The sequence below is a fragment of the Pseudochaenichthys georgianus genome, chromosome 4, assembly GCF_902827115.2.
Source record: "Pseudochaenichthys georgianus chromosome 4, fPseGeo1.2, whole genome shotgun sequence".
In the NCBI taxonomy this organism is placed as follows: Eukaryota; Metazoa; Chordata; class Actinopteri; order Perciformes; family Channichthyidae; genus Pseudochaenichthys; species Pseudochaenichthys georgianus.
In genome coordinates this window covers 41,427,548-41,447,890 of record NC_047506.1, presented here as the reverse complement: position 1 = coordinate 41,447,890, position 20,343 = coordinate 41,427,548, and the positions used below count along the sequence as shown (strand labels likewise).

Sequence of the window (20,343 nt, the reverse complement as noted above, 5' to 3'; positions counted from 1 at the left end):
TTGAGGTTGTATGTGTAAACGTATCTGGCAATAAACTTGATGAGCCCTCGATAAGCTAGAAAGGAAAGAACATTGTTTTCCATGGGCATATGTGGAATATATTAATATAAATAAGTAGAATATGTAAATATAATTATATAATAATGATTGAAATAAACTGTTTACATAAGCTGTCAATCAATATACTCTAAAACTGTTAATGTTGTTGTTAAAGCACTCATATTTCAAAAATATATGTATCAGTACCCACACGGAAAGAAAGTATATGAACATATATGCCAATATATGGCAAATATATGCAGAATATATTGGCATATATGTCATATTCAGGTTCATATATGTTCATATATGTGGATTAATAGGAGATATATGTGTCATATATAGCTCATATATTTCCACATATATGCCAAAGTCAGGTTCATATATTTGCATATATCGCCTACATAATGCCTCATATATAGCTCATATATCTGTCTTTTTGCATATATGTCATACAGAATGCCTACATATATATAGGTCTTTGCAAGGTAATGTGGTAATGTGCATATTATTCCAAAGTTCTATATAACTACATGAATTAATCATTGTACTTATTTCCATTCAATGCAGATTGAGGTTTGCGGATTGCCCAAGACAATTCAATGTGTAAAGACAATATTGTTTTATTACGGTATGTTTTATTGTATGAAGCAACATTTGTTGTCCTCTGGACCGGGAGCGTGTGTGTGTGTGTGTGTGTGTGTGTGTGTGTGTGTGTGTGTGTGTGTGTGTGTGTGTGTGTGTGTGTGTGTGTGTGTGTGTGTGTGTGTGTGTGTGGCCCGAGCGAGCGAGAGAGAGACCTTACGTGCATTGTTGTTGTTAGCATCTGGTGCTAGCTAGCTGCGCTAACGGATACAAGGAGCTGTTTAAATGAAAACAGAGGAGCGACATTTCGCCGACAACTGCGCCGAGCACTTGACTTTATGCAAGAAGCCAGACAGTGGGACATTGTACGAAAAGTCAGCACACTCAGCACTGATAGTGCGCAACATGATTGCAGCGTCCAGGCAGCTCCCGTTCGAGCATATGCCTTGAGTTGCACATAGCTCCAACGATCCCACACACACACACACACACACACACACACACACACACACACACACACACACACACACACACACACACACACACACACACACACACACACACACACACACACACACACACACACACACACACCACACACACACACACACACACACACACACACACACACACACACACACACACACACACACACACACACACACACACACACACACACACACACACACACACACACACACACACACACACACACACACACACACACACACAATAATATAATATATGTTAATGACGTATACATTTTGTGTGTTGTATATATGTGCATATATGTGCAACCTATATGTGCAACCTATATGTGCATATATGTGCAACCTATATGTGCATATATGTGAAACCTATATGTGCATATACACTGCACCCATATATGTACATATATGTGTGCATATATGTGCATATATGGATATATATGTACATATATGTTCAGAGACATATATGTAGGGGTCCAATTTCATATATGTCACATATATGTTGAAAATATATGTGACATATATTAAAAATATATATGTTCATATACTTTCTTTCCGTGTGGGTATCTCTGAGTTGAGGATTGAAGATTTCTTCTGAGCTGCGAGCTTCGGCCCACTGCCAACTAAAGCATTACCCCTCTATATAAGAATATAGATCTCTTATAAAGCAACCTATTGCTATTACTGCCAACAAGTCTCTTGAAGGTACATTGTGTTACCTGTGCAGGCAGTGGCGGCTGGTGGGAAATATTTTTGGTGGGGCTATGGAAATAGGGACCAAACCATACTAAGGCGGTCCGGGGGGATCCTCCCCCGGAAGACATTTTTGAGAAATGACCCCTTAAATTATCTGGTGATGTTAGAGGGTGGGGGGGGGGGACAAATTGAGGCGTACAAATATGAGATAATCCATAATCTTCAGTGTGGTTAGCTATGAATCTTCCAAAACTGTGCAACAGTACAGTACAAACTGCAGAACACTGGTGCTTTGGGAACACTCAAATGATTTAATTCCCATTTAAAATCAGGAGACTAAATATGAACATTATGTGTGTGTGCGTGCGTGCGTGCGTGCGTGCGTGCGCGCGCGCGTGTGTGTGTGTGTGTCATACTTGTCAACACTCCCGATTTTCGCGGGAAACTCCCGATTTCATTGCCCTCTCCCGGTTTCCTCCCGGGGTCATGTTTCTCCCGATTTCTGACAAAATCAGATTTACTCACGACTGTTTCCACTCTGACTTTAATACAGCTACACCATTGTTTGGTTTCCATGGTAGCGCGTCTCTTTGGTCTCTTTAGCAGCACGCGCAATTCAAAGTTGGAGAGGGTGAGGAAGATGAAAACTGAACAAGAATCGACAACTCCACCCTCTGCTCACTCCTTTCCTGTAAAATACAGGTCCAGCCCACACATATGCTCCATGGTGCTACAGGCATTGCCCTTACAACTACAATAAGCATGTAAATGTTAATCTACAGCTCCGGCGATCCACTAGCACCGGAGTCTCCACGTGCAGACAACGACTGTAGCGTCACCTAGGATACGAGTCCAAACACACAGGCCAGGGCGCTGACAGGGCACCCTTTGAGCATCAGATCTGACGACGCTGATTGGCTGAAATTATGTTTCGGCGGCGGTTTCGCCCCCCCCCCGCTTGGGACAGTATGTCCCTGCGTAGTGGGGGCTGCCATGGCTGCCCGCACAGCAGCTGATATATCTCCGCTAGCCAGTACATAGCTGGCCAGTGCGGAGCTATCGGAATAAGTGTGTGGCGTTGCTCTCTCACTCTGGCCAGAGTTGGGGGTATCAGAGCCAGGGGTGGGAACGCGTACAGAAGGCCCGGGGGGCAATCGTGCGCGAGTGCATCCACGCCTAACGGTGCATTTAGATCACGCATCGAAAAGAACAGCTGACACTGAGCGTTGTCTTTTGATGCGAACAGATCCACCGCGGCTCTGCCGTAACGCACCCACAGCTGGCTCACAATCCTTGGATGTAGAGTCCAGTCTGCATAAAGTGGTGTACCTCTGGACAGTAGATCTGCCCCGAGGTTCATCACTCCCGGTACGTGTGTCGCTCTCAGAGAGAGGAGACGTCTACCGCTCCATAGGATAAATTTGCGCGCCAGTGTGTGTAACTGGAGAGAACGCAAGCCCCCTTGGCGGTTAATATACGATATTGTGGTCGTATTGTCTGTCCTCACGAGGACGTGATGTCCCCGGAGGAAAGGCAGAAAGCGTCTTAGGGTGAGGAACACCGCTAAAAGCTCCAGGTAATTTATGTGCGCCCGCTGTAGGTCTCTGCTCCAGAGACCCCTCACCGGGCGACCTTCATAAATACCTCCCCAACCTGTCAGACATGCGTCCGTGGTGACCACTTTCCGTGAAAGGACAGCACCCATGGGCACACCCCGTACTAGAAAAGTCGGGTGCAGCCAGTGGCGCAGTGCCATTACGCATTTCACAGTAACCATCACCGCCATGACGCGCGGGGTTTGGGTTTAGTTTTAGGGCGGCCACCCAGCGCTGAAACTCCCTCATGTGTAAGCGTCCTAGTCGTACGACCAGGATGGCTGACGCCATGAGCCCCAGCAATCGCAGGCATGATCTGAAGAGAACATGTTTGCGCAGCTGGAAAAGAGCAAGACAAGCTCTGAAAGCTTTCACTCTTTCCGCTGACAAGCGAGCTGAAAAGGGCACCGAGTTCAGGCGTAAACCCAGGAAGAGTATAGTCTGCGCGGGGCACAACATGCTCTTCTCTGTGTTTATTATGAAAACCCAGGTTGAGCAGGTGCTTTACGAGGACATTTGTCTGCGTAACAGCCTCCTGCTCCGACTGTGCGAGAAGCAGCCAGTCGTCCAGGTAGGTCGCCAGGCGAATACCCTGTTGTCTCAACTGGGCTATCGCGGCTTCCGTACACCGTACAAACACCCTTGGACTGAGAGACAGACCGAAGGGGAGTACTCTGTATTCGTAACAGATCCCCTGAAATGTGAATCTCAGATATTTCCTGTGTGGATAATATACTGAGATGTGAAAATACGCATCTTTCAGGTCGACTGATGTAAACCAGTCGTTTTGTCGCACGAGCCGCAGCAGAGATGTGTGAGTGAGCATTCTGAACTTATATCTTTTTAGATATTTGTTCAGAGCCCTCAAATCAAGTATTGGCCAAATTCCGTTCCCTCCCGTTTGGGAACGAGGAAGTACTTGGAATAGAAGCCGCCCTGACTCTGCTCGGCGGGTACAATAGATATAGCCCTCTTTTCTAGGAGTGAGAGAATCTCTCTCTCCAGAATATGGGCTGACTCTTCTCGGGCCTGCGAATGCAGAATGCCCGAGAAGCGAGGGGGGGTGGGGGTGACTTGGAGTCTGTAGCTCCGTGTAACTGTCTTGAGAAACCCAAGCAGATGTCGTGAGCATCTCCCGCTGTATGCTCCTTAGAGCCAGTGGAGATGTCACGTCTCTTCCCCTCTGAGTCTCTATTTGTTGTGTTATGGGGCCCTCCAGTGTCTGAGCACTGTGGTGCCCCATTTCGACAATCCCCACCGACACAGCGCATGCGTGTGGCGGTGGTGCCCTTACGGCTCCAGCCGGCTCCAGCCGGCACTGCGCATGCGCGTGACGGTGGTGCCTTCACAACCCCAGCCGGCACTGCGCATGCGCTTGACGGTGGTGCCTTCACGACCCCAGCCGACACTGCGCATGCGCGTGACGGTGGTGCCTTCACAGACCCGTCAATTGTCCGCCCTTTGAGAGAGGCCGTAGCTGCTCTCAGAAGGGGAACAGTTGACGGACTGTTTATTGTTTTTCTTTTCATTTTTCCGAGCTGCGCCCTTGGCTCGAAGCCTGGATGCGTCAGCGGAAAATGTTTTATGACAGAAAAATCAATAAGTGTGTGACATGTGTTTATGCGGACTTGAGGATGGTGTTGAGGCATCTCTCGAGGCGGCGGGAACACATTTAGAGCTGGGGAACCGTAGACTTCCAGCTCTGTCACAGAGGGGAGAAGGAGGGGCTGTCACGCCGCTCGCTTCTTTTTCCTCGACTGCTGGCCGAAATTATGGGTTAGCTGCGCCTGGGCTGCAGCCGGAACCGGAGATTTTCTAGGCCAGCTCGCCCTCGTCCCCTGCCTGGGCTGGGGACTCGGGCGTACTGCGACCTCTGCGTTTTCGGTATTTTGAACCGAGCAGGGTTCGGGGCAGCTTGGACGAAGGCAGCGGCTGGGCCATATATCCTCACAGAGCTCCGCTTGGTATGCGGTTAGCAGTGAGGAAACGTTCAGAGCCCGGCTCTGTAGGACCGTTCAGCCATGGTCGACTGGAAACGGTCCACCTTCGCTGGCAGCGTGGGGTTCCTGCTTGGTGACGGGCCCATCCTCGGTAGGAGGTGGGCTGCCACCAGCAGTTCCATCGGCGGTATGCGGAGCAGGCCGAGCCTCCGCGGGCGAGACCATGATGAGGTCTCGCCGGGAGCTCCCGCCTGGTGAGGCGTGGGGCTCCGTTCCCGCGTCTCTTGCCGCCACCGGGTCCCGGCCTGACACGGCGTGGGATCCCGGTTCCGCAGCTGCCGCTGTTAGTGAGCCCCAGACCGACACAGTGAGGGGCTCAGTCTCTGCGGCGGACGCCCCCGTGTCTTGATTGCTGAACGGCGAATCAGTGGACATGAGGGAGTCCTGTTCCAACAAGCTAGCTTGGTGTGCTCGCCGTCGGTGGAGGCTCTTTCGGGTGAAACGGGCACAATGCCCGCACGAGCCGGGGTTGTAGATAGCTTCCTGGGCGTGTTCCAGCCCGAGGCAGGACGAGCAGACGTGGTGTGAGTCTGTGCCTGCTATCTTCAACCCGCAGCCGCATGACCGAGCCTCAGAGTCCCTGACTCCTCTGGGTGAGGGTGAGAGGCGTCCATCTTGTTCGCCTCGTGGCGTGGAGAGGACCCGCTCGTAACAGGTACGTCGTTGAGAGAAAAGTGTTACCAACCCATCCTTAATCCGGAGAAAAAGGGACGGTGTGGGTCCTTTGTTCTCAAAGAATATTGACTGGTGTGTCAATATACTTCTAATCCTTTTCTCCTCCGTGAGAGAGAAAAAGAAAAGCGTCCTCGCTACCGTGGTGACGGTAGTAAAGGGAAGCTAGCTAGCAACAGGTGTGTTGCTAGCTTGAAAAAATCAGACCTACCTTACTTTCCGGGGAAGAGAAGGGCGAGGTCGATTCCAATACTAACTGGCGTTAGTATTACCGTCTTCCTGCAAAGCAGAAGGAGTAGCCGGCGAGTAGCCGGCGAGTGCCCGTCGACCGAAATGGTTATATTTGGGTTCAGTCTGTGGACCGTTAAGCTTGTCCGGCTACTATAGAGATGTGCTCTGAAGCGAGAAGAGGTGTTTGAATGACTTATAGGGGGTGAATTCCCTGACGCTGACGTCAAGATCACCAGCCAATCAGGATTGGCGTAATGAGATTGATGCTTCCGTTTGCTCCGCGATGAAGCGCATCCCATAGTGAGACATCGAACGGAGTGTTATGAATGAGAACTGGATCTAACCTCGATTTAAGAGGAATTCCTCAGACTTGGAAAGTCAGTTACACACCATGGGGACTGAGACGCATGCTTTCATGTTGGTAATGGGAGAAACTCATGTAGGCCTACTTGTGCTTGTAAATGGTATTTGCAGGCAGGCATGCAACTCCAACAACTCAAATGGTGACTGTTTTCTCCGTTTATATAGAATAACTAATGTTAGCATACTTATATCTGTTTAAGAGTACTATTTTAATGTATCTGAAATGGTCACCATTTTAATGAACACCTTAATCTTCATTATCTAATATCTATAGCAGGGGTGTCAAACTCAAGGCCGGGGGCCAAATCCAGCCCGTGACTTCTTTTTGTGCGGCCCCACAAGAGCTTGTAAACAATATAATATGTTTATTATACGGTTACATGCCGCATTACAGAAGCACGTTGCCCATAAACTACATGTCCCACAATGCATCTCAAATTAGACTTTTTTCTCAGAATTCGTCTTTTTTTTCAAAATGTCATTTATTTATTTTTTGACTTTTTTTCTCCAGAATTTGGCTTTTCTTTTTAAATCATTTTGTGACATTCTCACTGAAGAGATTTATGAAGTTAGTACCCTATCCGATAATAATCCAATGCAGAGGCAATAATGTAATATAATAAATTATTTTATAAATATTAAATATTTATACAGTATATATATTTTTATATAGTCTTATATATAAAACTGGCCCTTTGAGTGCAACCATGATGCTAGAGGCCCGAGATGAAATTGAGTTTGACACCCCTGATCTATAGTGATAGAAGCACATCTGCCAATACCCTATATGACCCTAAACATCCAACAGTACCCTTTCTGCCTGTAAGCACCAACATATTACAGCCATATGCGCAGTCAAAATGAGAAGGCATACCAAATGTTTGAGATCAATTACCACAGAGCTGTAATCCTCCGCTGAGCAACACCCAGAGCCTGGGAAATCACAAATGTTTAGAAGTGAAGAGGTGTTGCAAACAGAGGAGGGGGATGGAAAGCGTGGATAAAGAGTATGAGCATGCAATAACTCTCTGGTGATATGAATGTGATAAATGCTTGATCTCGTGCCTTGATGAGATACGGGAGTTAATCACGCTGCTCATGCATGTTGCTGTTATCTGGCAGGCTCGTTTGTGGGGAAAACAAAACCATATGTCTCAGCGCCACTCGGGAGCCTTACTCTGCCATCTCTGTCTGCAAATAAAAACCAATAGCGGCTACCCATGGTTTCCATCAAATATTACACTGAGGAGAGTAGTCCTCATGTGAGAGAGCGAAAGAGCTTATCCCTGTGAACGCAACACAGGCAACGCTTGGCACACAAACAATAGGCAGCACAAGCCAACAGCACAACTTTACAGATTTGTTCCATCCAGAGTCACTAAACCTTTGATCCAGATCAAGCCTTTCCAGCACAGATGCAACACAGCCCTCCTCCTCTTCAAAAAGAAATATTTAACACCCTGCCTGTCTCACTTCGAGGCCTAATGTCCCTTGCTAAAATAAATCTGGCATGATTTCAATGCTCATACTTCATGGCGTGTTAGACCCGTGATGGTCTGTGCCTGCGGATGATTGACACGGATTAGTGCTGAGAACATGTTTTACACCAAAAATCTGGATTCTTGCATTTTTTTAAGGGGGCAGGGTCCAGAGGCCAACAGCAACAGCGTGCCCAGCGTCTCTGTAGCTTTTTCCAGCGGCCCATCTGTGTCCGCGGAGCCCAGAGTGCCGGGACCAGGAAACAAGGACTGGCAGGCCCGAATCAGAGTCCAATTAGTCCCAGGAAACGGCCTCTCCAGCAGACAGGCAGAGCGAGGGAGGTCTGGAAGTGGGTTTCTGTTCTGAAGTGTTAAGCTCAAAAGCAGTTCCTTTTGACTCTGTTACTGTAGGATCTGACCACACAGCTTCTCCACCTGGGAGGCAGCGATCAGAGAGTGTGGGAACTGGCAAGGCCACTAACACCGAGACCTTTGTGGTCGTGGAACACGTACATGTACTTTTATGGACTGATACAAGTTCTTAGTTTAATTGACTGTTCCTCAAACCCCTCCCCAAAGTGATTGTCCAAATGTAACTAGGTGAGACAGACCTGCCAAGCCTGGTATTTGACCATATGTTGGAGCAGAGCACATGGGCTGCCGTTCAAGACTCAGCATTCAGAGAGTTTGCAGTGTGTTTTCACACAACTTGCCTTTCAGGGATGAGCCCAGAAATGTTCCAATACCTGTAAGCTTCTATCAGTGCCTCCCTGTGATTAACACCAATTATATTAATGTAGTTTATATTTTGTAATTGATTCTGACTGCAATCACAGTTAATGATAATGATAATTAGCTGCTCAATAGAAAACACCCAAGTGCCCCAAAAAATTGGTCGTCCTTTGCACTTTACGCAAAATCTACAACAGTGTGCTCTGTAGTGAACTTTCATCTGCAATTCATCATTGATCAAAGGAGTCAACACATTGTTCGTACGGTGGGACGGTGTCTGTCTCAGGTATCTGAGTCGTGTGGCATGTTAAGGAGGTGTCACTGTGAAGAGAACCTCAGACCTGGGCCTGGCTCACAGCCATGTGCAGTCAGATACCGACAGCTAGCACGGCCACATGGCCCAGTGCTGTCACTCAAACACAAAATACTTAACACCAAATTCAGTGGGGGCTCCCGGAGCCAGTCAAAGCCATTAGCTCAGCTTTGTCTGACTGCAGGGACCTACTTCTTCACTCTGATTCCCTTCGTCATCATGAGACAGACAAGTGTCATACTGTTTGGCCAACAAAGGAAGCCAATACTCCAGGTTTGTCTCAGAAAATATATTGTTGCTTTGAGAAATAGCTAAGTATGTTCGCTACTGAAAATACAATTATTAGACACATTCCTCTATTACAGGCTGTATCTTATCACTAAAAGCAGCCCATTATATAAGAGATAAAAGAAAAAAGGAAAACTTGTTTCTGTGGAAAAGCACTGGTGTCTAACATCATTAGACGCACAGCAACAGCTCTGCCTGGACTGTAAGCCGTAATGAAGGCTGTCAGCTGTTCTGTGTCTGCCACCACTGACAAGGGGAGACAGTTACTATGATGCTGACCTGCTGCTCTCTGCACAAACATCCATCTCACTGGCCCCACATTATCACAGCTTAAGGGAAATACAAGCTGGCCAGATGCATCCATCTGCGTGATATGCAACAATTTCCCTTGACATGAGAGCATTTATTCTCATTACTACAGGAAATAATCATTAGAAGGAGAACTCGGCACTCGGGCCTCACCCTTTCATGTTGTGTTTTCTATTAAGTACGTTTTTTTTTTAAAAACAGATTATCTGAATTGATCAAAGTAATGCTCTCTAAACATTTGTGTTTGTATGACAGATGAATGAAAGGCTGTACCCTAGCCTTTAACTGCACCCATTTTGAAATGTACATTAAACACTCTCAATGGTTCACTTATATATCAACTGGAAGTCATATGTCAGATAAGCCTAAAAAGGTTCCATATGGTAGAAGACGCACATTAATAGGCAGCCTGCTCAAACGTCCACAGACTCTTTATATAATAAGTGTGTGCGTGTGTGTAGATGAGCCTGTGCATCATGCAAGGATTTTGCAATTTCATCTTTTTTTCTCCGTGTCACATCGGCTTTCACGGCAGAACATTATGCACATGAGAGGTAAGCAAGAAAATACTGGACCACATATGGGAATCATTTGTGTACCTGATACTGCATTCTTAGGGAATGCTGTGGTGTTAACATACAATTGAAAATGATTACTTCTGGGAAGCCGAAAATGCAGGAAAGCCTTCGGAGCATATAGAGGCAAAGAAAGAAAAAAAGTTTTCCTCGCAATATAGTATGGTTAAGCCAAGGCTGAGGCTTCTGGGTCTCATGTTGCTGTGATGTTCTCATGTGATGCACAGGCTTTAAACATGGGCACTGAAGGATTCCATTTTTACATTTTTTATTAAGTTTTCCAGCGAGTCCCCCTGGTACCTTCAAAAGTCTGGCTCTCCAGGGGACGGAGCACCAACTACTGTACACTGAGATATCCCTCCACCAAAACATCTTCTCTTCCTCCCACATACAGTATGTACTCTGGGGCGAGACAGTCACTTTGAAAAGTTCTTACAAATAAAAAATTCATGGACAGTCAAACACCATTTCACTATTTATGCAATAGCTACTGTACATATGAAGGGTTTCTCTTGTTTGGTCTATCTCTGTTTGTTTTCCTTTTGGTACAGAGTCCTATTATTATTTTAGTTTTCAACTGTTGGTAGTAGTGTGCGGGGGGGGGGGATTTGAGCTAATTATCGTAGTGATATTGCGTAAAATCGCCTTGAAATCCTCCTCAACGCGGCTCTCTTGGATCCTTTCATCTGCAACCAACATATTGTTCGGTCTGGTTTGTTTTGTTGCCATTTTCTTCATTTTTTCTAGGACAAATGCATTTAAAAACTTGCAGTTATTATAACCGGTAGCCTGGTTATTTAAAAATGGCAGGCTGGTACAGGATGTCAAGTTTCATGCTATAGACGCTTCTCTCTAAAGATTCAGTTGTCTGCATTCTTTAAGCTTCACTTTTTACCTTTATCTCAAAAAGTGTCACATACTATTTGGAAACTTTTACTGATGGAAAACTTAAATACAGCTAGTTGAGTTGAGTCGAGTCGTGTCGTAACATGCAGAGGAAATGTGTCAATAGTCTTGGGTCATAACGATGATTGAGTGTCCTGTTGATGTTGCACATCTGGATCGGTTTTAGCCTCCCAGTGTATTATTAACAAATAAATTAGCAATAGAATTCCAGATTTCAGCAAATTACACAGGGTGAGCGATCAGCTCCTTACTCAGCAAATGTTAGTGGTTTAGTGTTTGCTACCACACATTCCCCGTTGTTAGGGGTTTTTGTGGGATACGGATACGCCCTGTCTGATTTGGACAGCTGCCAAGCTATCAACTGGACTGTTAACAGGAGGGAGGGAGGGAGGCGTGGGGGACATGGCCCTGTGGTTATTGAGTGTGAAAATAGCTGACAAAGCACATCACAACTTTTCTGATAAATATATTTTCAAAACCAGGATGTGAGTAAGGCAGGAGTTTGGCAGTATACAAACTAATTTCACAATAACCTACTTGATCATTTGATAAGACACAAATAATATTAATATTAGCCAAACTTGCACTTCTTAAACCCCAGTGCTCTGAGAAGACTGCACAGCTGTAGCTAAATACGTGTGCACTAAATGTGTGCACAGAGATTGATGCCTCGCCACAATGACTGCACCTGCATGCCTCAAAGACTCCTTTTGGCGGGTGGAAGGGCCTCTCTGCAAATTTACATCACTTAAATGATTTTCCTCAGCGAGGAAGGCTACTGAAATGGGAGGACGGTTTAGCCTGTGAGGAAATGAAAACACCGTTTTTAGGAAGCAGGATTTAAAGACTTTTAGTGATGCTGGACTCACATGAAAGGTACGTTTAATGCCCAGGGCCAGGTTCTCTGTCTTGATCTTCCATATCAGCGGTTGTGGGGAATTGAGCACGAAGACCAGTGGCTTCTGGTGGCGCAGCAGAGACTGGATGGGCTTCAGATGCAGCTCGACCTGGACAGGCAGAATAAAGGGATACGAGTGAAATAAAGAAACAACACGCTGGTGAACAAGTATCATATACTGAGGAAGAGCTGGGCATTAGCAGGGAACATGCATCACTTGATCCTCCTTCACACAGCAACACTATGCAGAGCTTTGGTTTTCTCATGCTCACTGAGATGTAACCAGAATGATGAGGCAACACAGTTACTATCCTGGTGTAATCACACTGCTGTAATGTTGGAGATTGTTCTTCTCTATCAGGCTTTGTGGTTGTTTATGTACTCAGTTTGCTGATAAGCTCCACAAGACTCCGTGCTGTGTTCTCCCTAAAAGGCGCTTGCTAAGCTCTCATGTAGCCTCAGCGGGATCTGAACTTTCACACAGAGGACTCTTTGTTACCAGAGGGGAAAGAAAGTGGCGGGTCTCTGTTACCATCTCTGCAGCATGCAACTATGCCTTTGATTCTCAGATGCTATTCAAATAGATGTTCACAGTCTGGTAGTGACATTGGGAAAACAAACTTGATGTTTTGTTGCCTAGACCGGTGTTGTTGTTTTGTTTCCAATGTTGGATTGGACAATTTGGTAATAGTGAATTCAGGTGGGTCATGGCCTGAGCATGCACTAAACTCAAAATCATCTCCAGGCAAGGATCTGTCTTTGTATTGCCCATTCAGACACTTCTAAAAGTAATACTTAATTGTTGCATTATGCCAGAGTTGTTATTAATCCTCTATTGTTCTCGCTAGCTTTGATAAGAAGTGATACTCGAGAGGTCTGTCTTACTCTCTTTTTTAAACTTCCTTCACTCTGTATTCCCACACTGATCATATTAGCCCCATCCTGCTTGTCAGCAATAAATGCCTTTAAATCACTAATTCAACCCACAAGGTTCATCTAACAGGATAAAACCACCCCTACAGGAATATAATCAGTCACAGCTACATCGCTTTTCTCAACAAATACAGCATTTGGCCTTCAATTGAAACTAAAAATGGAACCGACAATGTCTAATTACGAAGACGATAATTGTTCAAATGTGTTGACAGTTTCACATTAGTGGTCTCTGAACCATGAAAAAACCTTAAAAAACATTCATACGGATCATTTGTTTAAATGTGGTCGTGCCGTATCAAGATTAAGATCTACATTGTTAATGCAAACCATTAACATTTCTCAGCTTCAAACTTCTCTGCTACAATGCAGTTCTGCTAAACGTGTACATTCTATTCCAGTCACTTCAAAACAAGTATATATGAGCAAAAAAGACACTGTGCTCTTGGACTGAATTGTACGAGGGTAAACTATTTAAGGTCACGTTATGTAATGTTCTGAAATGGACATTTGAATCAGTCTAATTGTTCATTTTGCTTTATCACAAATGAACGATATCCTAGCAAGCGTTGGGAAGTGATACAATTATTTGGCAACTTTACATTCTGAAGTTGATCAAAGATATTTCTGAGTGTTGCCAATAGGCGCTTTCACACCGCAGTACTTTTCCCACAAAGGTTCATCAGAACTTAGTTCATGAGATCCCTTTAGTTCTCATCAACAAAGTACAGATCGCGTTCACACCGGAATAAGTCCCTGAGGGAGGATTAGGCAAATGAAGCCGCTGACGTCACTTCTTCTTCTTCTGCTTTGGGTTTACTGGCAGGCCGCAAACAACTTCACGGCGTATACTGCCGCCCCAAGTCCCCGGAGTTGGGCCTTCCGAGTAAATCGCCAGAACCTCCTCATCTCCACCGCTCCCATGTTTTCTTTTGTTTTGCTATAAGTTAGTCTCTCTGCGTTTGTGTCCTGGGCTAATGCTAATGCTAATAATGCTAATGCGAGGATAATAAAATGGCGGCTTCACAAAACGTTTTGGGAGTTTTACGGAGCGTGGTTTGCAATCCGCCAATCAGAAATGGGAACCTTTTTCTCCCACGAAAAGTACCTGGGTTGCGGTCGGATAATCCAAGGTTGCGTTCCAATAGTCCATTTAGTTTAGGAACCTTCCTAACCAAGTGAAATTACCCGGAAGTCCCTCAGTGGCAGCCATGATAAGTGCCGTTCCAATTCTCCAAATGAAAGGAAAGGAGGTTTCAAACTTCCTTTATAACCTCCTTTAGCTTAGGAACCACTGGACCTCCCTTGCCGATAGGAGAGGAGAAAATGCTGCCCCACAATGCATTGCAGCCGCAGCATTTGCCGTCACTCAACAGTCGGCCGTTCACGGAAACAACCGATTATGACCGAGAAATTATATCATGAGAGTTACGGTGCTTATTAAGCATTTTAAAACGTATGTGGTAAGTTGCCAAAGTGCTTTGTTTTGAACGTTCATCAGTATTATAATCAAAAAGAGAAATATGAACGTTAGTTTTTACTGAAATGATCAAATAAAGTCAACATTTCACAGTCTTTACTGAGCTGTGTGGTTTGTTAAACTTTTAAAAGATGTTTGAATGGTGATATACACAGTGATAGATGTTAAGGACTAACGTTTATAATAAATACATTTGTATTGATTTTAAGATATTTTCATACAATCATACGTATTGGGATCATTTGTATTAATGTGGACCGGAGGGAGAGGGTGACGAGCAGAAGTTTCACTTTCCTTTTTTATTTCAATTCCAACTTTGGTCATGAAGAATATGTTTCTCTGTTGTCCACGTTCATAAAGCAAAGCAGCAGCATCAGAGCACGGTGCAGAGTCTCTAGATGAGTTTACAGTAGTCCCTCGTTCTTATTAAACATCCATGTTGTAGTCCGCTGTATAGAAAACTGTAGTTTCCATGGTTACCCCACAGCAGCAGACGCACACAATGACGTCCGCTGGCGCATCATAAACACGTCGGATAGTGAAAGTGCATTCGGATTCTCTAAAGTACCGCAGTCTCATCTCCGAAGTCCTTTTGAATTCTCCTATCCACTATCCCTTAACCCCGTGACCTTTCACTCAGAGGTCAAGGAATAGGAGATAGGGTTAGAACTTAGGAGCTGATCTTTGGATTATCGGAACGCAACCCAAAAATCAGCTCCTAAGTTCTAACCCTATCGTCTACTCCTTGACCTCTGAGTGAAACGTCACGGGGTTAAGGGATAGTGGATAGGAGAATTCAAAAGGACTTAGGAGAAGAGACTGCGGTACTTTAGAGAATCTGAATGCACTTCACTATCTGACGTGTTTATGATGCGCCAGCGGACGTCCTGAATGTGCGTCTGCTGCTGTGGGGAAACCATGGAAACTACAGTTTTCTATACAGCGGACTACAACATGGATGTTTAATAAGAACGAGGGACTCATCTGGAGACTCTGCACCGTGCTCTGATGCTGCTGCTTTGCTTTATGAACGTGGACAACAGAGAAACATATTCTTCATGACCAAAGTTGGAATTGAAATAAAAAAGGAAAGTGAAACTTATGCTCGTCCCCCTCTCCCTCCGGTCCACATTAATACCAATGATCCCAATACGTATGATTGTATGAAAAGATCTTAAAATCAATACAAATGTATTTATTACAGTGATAGATGTTAGTCCTTAACACCTATCACTATCTATCATTCAAACATCTTTTAAAAGTTGAACAAACCCCACACAGCTCAGTAAAGACTGTGAAATGTTGACTTTATTTGATCATTTCAGTAAAAACTAACGTTCATATTTCTCTTTTTGATTATAATACTGATGAACGTTCAAAACAAAGCACTTTGGCAACTTACCACATACGTTTTAAAATGCTTAATACGCACCGTAACTTTCATGATATCATTTCTCCGTCATAATCGGTTGTTTCCATGAACGGCCGACTGTTGAGTGACGGCAAATGCTGCGGCTGCAAGGCATTGTGGGGCAGCATTTTCTCCTCTCCTTTCGGTGAGGGAGGTCCAGTGGTTCCTAAGCTAAAGGAGGTTATAAAGGAAGTTTGAAACCTCCTTTCCTATCATGTAGACTAGAGAATTCGAACGGCACTTATCATGGCTGCCACTGAGGGACTTCCGGGTCATTTCACTTGGTTAGGAAGGTTCCTAAGCTAAATGGACTATTGGAACGCAGCCCTGCTCTCTAGCAGGGACGGAAAAGGGGGTAAAAAGGTTCTCATGAACTAATTTTAGTTCCGGATTTTTTGTGTGAACGGGAACGCAACATTTCGGAACTATATCGGAACTAAAGTGGGAAAAGTACTGCGGTGTGAAAGCGCCTAATGCATTATTACCTAGTGACTTATCTTTCTGTTCTTTGCATGCCTAGAGTATTTACACCACTGACAGTGGAGAAAGAAACCCCACTCTGTATCTTTATGATACTTAAAACGTTTAAAAAGATCAACTGAAGACTGACTGAAGACTGATCACTGAACTGGCTCCTTAAGTAGATACAAATGAACTGATTTCATAACGAGCTAGCTCATTAGTGTAAATGACTGACAGCTGGTACTGTAGATAATCCTCCAGTTGACTTTCACAAGCACATCATAACGTCCTTTTTAAGCTTCTAGCCCGAACTGCTTTCAGGATGAGGTTGTGTTTGTGAAGCCACAGTTGGCTCGAGCAGCTACAGTGCATAGTAGGGCTGCCCCAAATTAGTCGACTAATCGTTAGTCGGCGAAAAAAGCCTTAGTCAGCTCTTTTTTCATTAGTCTATTAGTCGAAGGACACAAAAAAGAAAAAGAAAACTCCATCTGTGCGCTGCATCAGCTTGAAAACCCGTCTAGTATTATTTGAGTTCATCGGATATATTTGTTTAGGCAGATAAGTTTGTGATTATTCTTTAAACAAACCCATCTTTAATCTACCAATCTGTTATTGTCACAGCAGGGTTGCCAAGCAACATGCAGCATCCCCCCTGAGGCACTGGCTGGGCGATTGGTGATTATATATAACATATAAAAATGTTGGACAGAACCAGGTGATCTTGATTTATTCTTTATGCTAAATTAAGAAAATCGGTTGCTGGTGAATAAATCATCTCAATCTCTAACATAACGTAAATAAGCATACTTTCTAAAACAATCCAGAAAAATACATATCTACTATTACAGGACAACTGAAGATCATGTGATATGATCAAAATATCCAGAGCAGCTACTAATAGAATAGTAAGTGAACTGCTGTTTCCAAGGCCCTACAGTATATTGAACTGTGCACCTCCACAAGCCGGCAGTATCTCATTCAGTTCCACACCATGAATACAGCCCTGCCGAGTATAATCACCATTCCATTTTCTTGTCAGTAGGAAACATATGAAAAATATTGCTCTGTATCTTTGTCTAACAAGATGCTCGACTCCTGTCCTCCCTAACAGATATCTATTTCATCCCGTCAATTGTGATTGTCTTCTGGCTGATGCTCTGCGTTCAAAGCCTTGTCGCTGTGATGCTGCATGAAGCCATTTAACAAGAGGCACCGGCAGCAGAGACAGCAGAGTGAACATGCAGCATCAAAGCCTAATTACCATCCTCCACAGATGTAAGCCCCGGAGGACAGCAACACAAACGACTGTTTAGTGACGTGGTCCATGAAAGTGCTGCACAAATCATTCAAACATCCCTTCGAGAGAAGAAAATGGAACAAATGAGTGAACAGTTATCTATGAGGCAAAACTGTACGGTGATCCAAACAAACAGATCAGAGATTCGTTTTTTTCTTTTCCATTTTCTTTTTGCATATTTGCTTCCCCTGAAGTCCAGGCTCTGGAAAAAAAGCGTGTGCATCGCTCCCCTGAGAATATCAACAACCAAGATATAGTCATACCTGTCTTGGCCTTGAGAGATGGAAGAGAAGAGGAAGAGAGAAGCAGAAGGAGGAATTCTAAACCCAGACAGAATCACTTCCAGAAGACTTGAGTCACCTGAAAAACACACGCATACACCGAGCTCAGACGGGAAGGAAGGGCCAAGAGGCAATGATGGTGAAAACAGGAAGAAAGCTGTGATAATTATCTGCACTTTTTCTCGGTTCAGCAAGTAAACAGAGATACGTTCTGACCAGATCCGGGTTTGCACAATGTGAGCGATGATCAGGACTCCACAGCCAGAGCTGTGGGAAGAAGTACTCAGATCTTGTACTTAATTAAAGTAGAAATACCAAAGTGTAGGAATACTCTGTTACAAGTCAAAGTCCTGTATTCAAAATGTTACTAAAGTAAAAGTAGAAAATATTGGCATTAAATATACTAAAAGCACCAAAAGTAGTACTCATTATGCAGATTAGTCAATTTCAGAGTCATATTATGTGTTTTGGTTATAATTATTGATGTGTTTATCAAGCCGGTAAAGGTTTAACTAGTTTGAATGATGTATTGCTCGGCAGCATGTGAATTAACTCCAGGTGAAACTAAAACTATTATATAAGCGTTGATCATATTGTTTATCATTCATCTGTATCTGCAAATTAACTGAAGGTACTTCATACGGTACATTGTGTGGAGTACAAGTACATGATAACCTCTGAATTGTAGTGGAGTATAAGCAACAAAGTAGCATTAGAGAAGTAATGTTGAGATAGCTGTAGTTTACTTGATTATGTCCATGCTATTGTGTACTTCTACTAGGTAAATCGTGTACCCCCACTACATTTATGTTATACATTTAGTTACTTTACAGATGTGCTTGAAGGATGTGAAATATAACCAAGTGTTGGAAATCAGACTTTAGTTCCACCTGGAGTAAATCCACCAGCTACCCTGCAGTCTACAAAGTACTTCAGACTAGCTGCACCTTCACCAGCTCTGAGAACACTTTCATGATCAATCATTATAAAACATATCATATATATTATTCTGAAATGGACCAATCTGCACAACGACTACTTGTACTTTCGGTACTTGAGTATATTTCGATGCACAATACTTTTTGTACTTTTTACTTGAAGGTAACAAAGCAGGACTTTACTTGTAACAGAGTATTCCTACACTCTGGTACTTCTACTTTTACTCAAGTACAATATCTAAGTACTTCCCACCTCTGAAATACCTCAAAATTGTACTTAAGAAAAGTGCTTGAGTAAATGCTACCTCGTTACTTTACACTACTGTCGACCAGCAGCTGGTGTGCATCTCTGCCCACAAGCTTTTAATGTGTCATAAGAGTGGTGTGCATAGCAACAGCGCATGTCACACAGCCAGGGTGGTGAGGGAAGAGGAGCAGAGCACCAGGCAGAGTGCCTCTAATGGTTGTTGGCGAGGATCAGGTGGTGCTGAGTGTTCCCTCTGGATGCTTCCTTCATGGGACCCCTGCGGGGAGGGTCTTCCGGGAAACAAGAGGCCACGCCTGATTGATTATCAGGAGGCTGGCACGGGGATTTGGGGCTCCAGTGTCCATTACAGTTATGGGGCGCATTTGCCAGCAGCCACGGATGGAGGTTTGTCTAGACCTATCACGTTACTGAAAATCTCACTCCACGCAAGGGACGACAGCTGTAGCAGGATATGCAAGGCCTGTTACGGAGCATACCATCAGTGGGTGGTAGCATGTGGAAACAATGGGAATGTTAAAAAGAAACAAAACAGCTACAACTTTCAAGCCCTAAATCAGCGTCAACGACAAACGCGCCATCAAGAATGCTTATTGTACTTATTGTACGGCGAAGCCACACGGTTGGATTTAGAACGTTCTGATGTCTTTGACACAGTCATTGTAATGATCTGTTTGTCCTGGTCTCCAGCATGTGGTGCCATTTCATGACCTTTCTAGTCAAGTAAATCACGCTGAGATTCAAGTGTGCTTCATAAACACTGCGCATCAACATTGCAATGTGATACTTTCAAAGACAAAGTGTGCGGCCAACAGCGTGACCCTGCAGTCAGAGTGCAGCGTCAGTGCGGCTCCTTGCAGTTCCCTTTATTGACGGAGCTGATGATCCCTGTTGATTCGGAGAAAACCCAAAACATCCTTTAATTAGCCAGAAAGTAGGACTAATCTAGTAGCACTCTCCCTCCCAGGAAATAATAAAAGAAAGCCAAAGTATTCCATGGCATGAACAGAGCGGACAATATCTGAATAACAATGAATGGCTCTTTTTAAAGGAGAAAGTATGGTTTTAATTGATTACAACAAAAATCTAAACGAGATAAACGTCCGCA

The 20,343-nt window shown here is 44.4% G+C and overlaps 1 protein-coding gene across 1 annotated transcript in view; it reads right to left on the bottom strand.

Annotated features, from left to right (window-relative positions):
* Positions 1–20,343, bottom strand: part of tgfbr3 (transforming growth factor, beta receptor III) — a 109,612-nt gene that overhangs the window by 36,921 nt on the left and 52,348 nt on the right. The window contains exon 5 of the mRNA XM_071203038.1: positions 12,140–12,325. Within this exon, the coding sequence (XP_071059139.1) occupies positions 12,140–12,325 (186 nt within the window). The remainder of the gene's footprint in view (positions 1–12,139; positions 12,326–20,343) is intronic.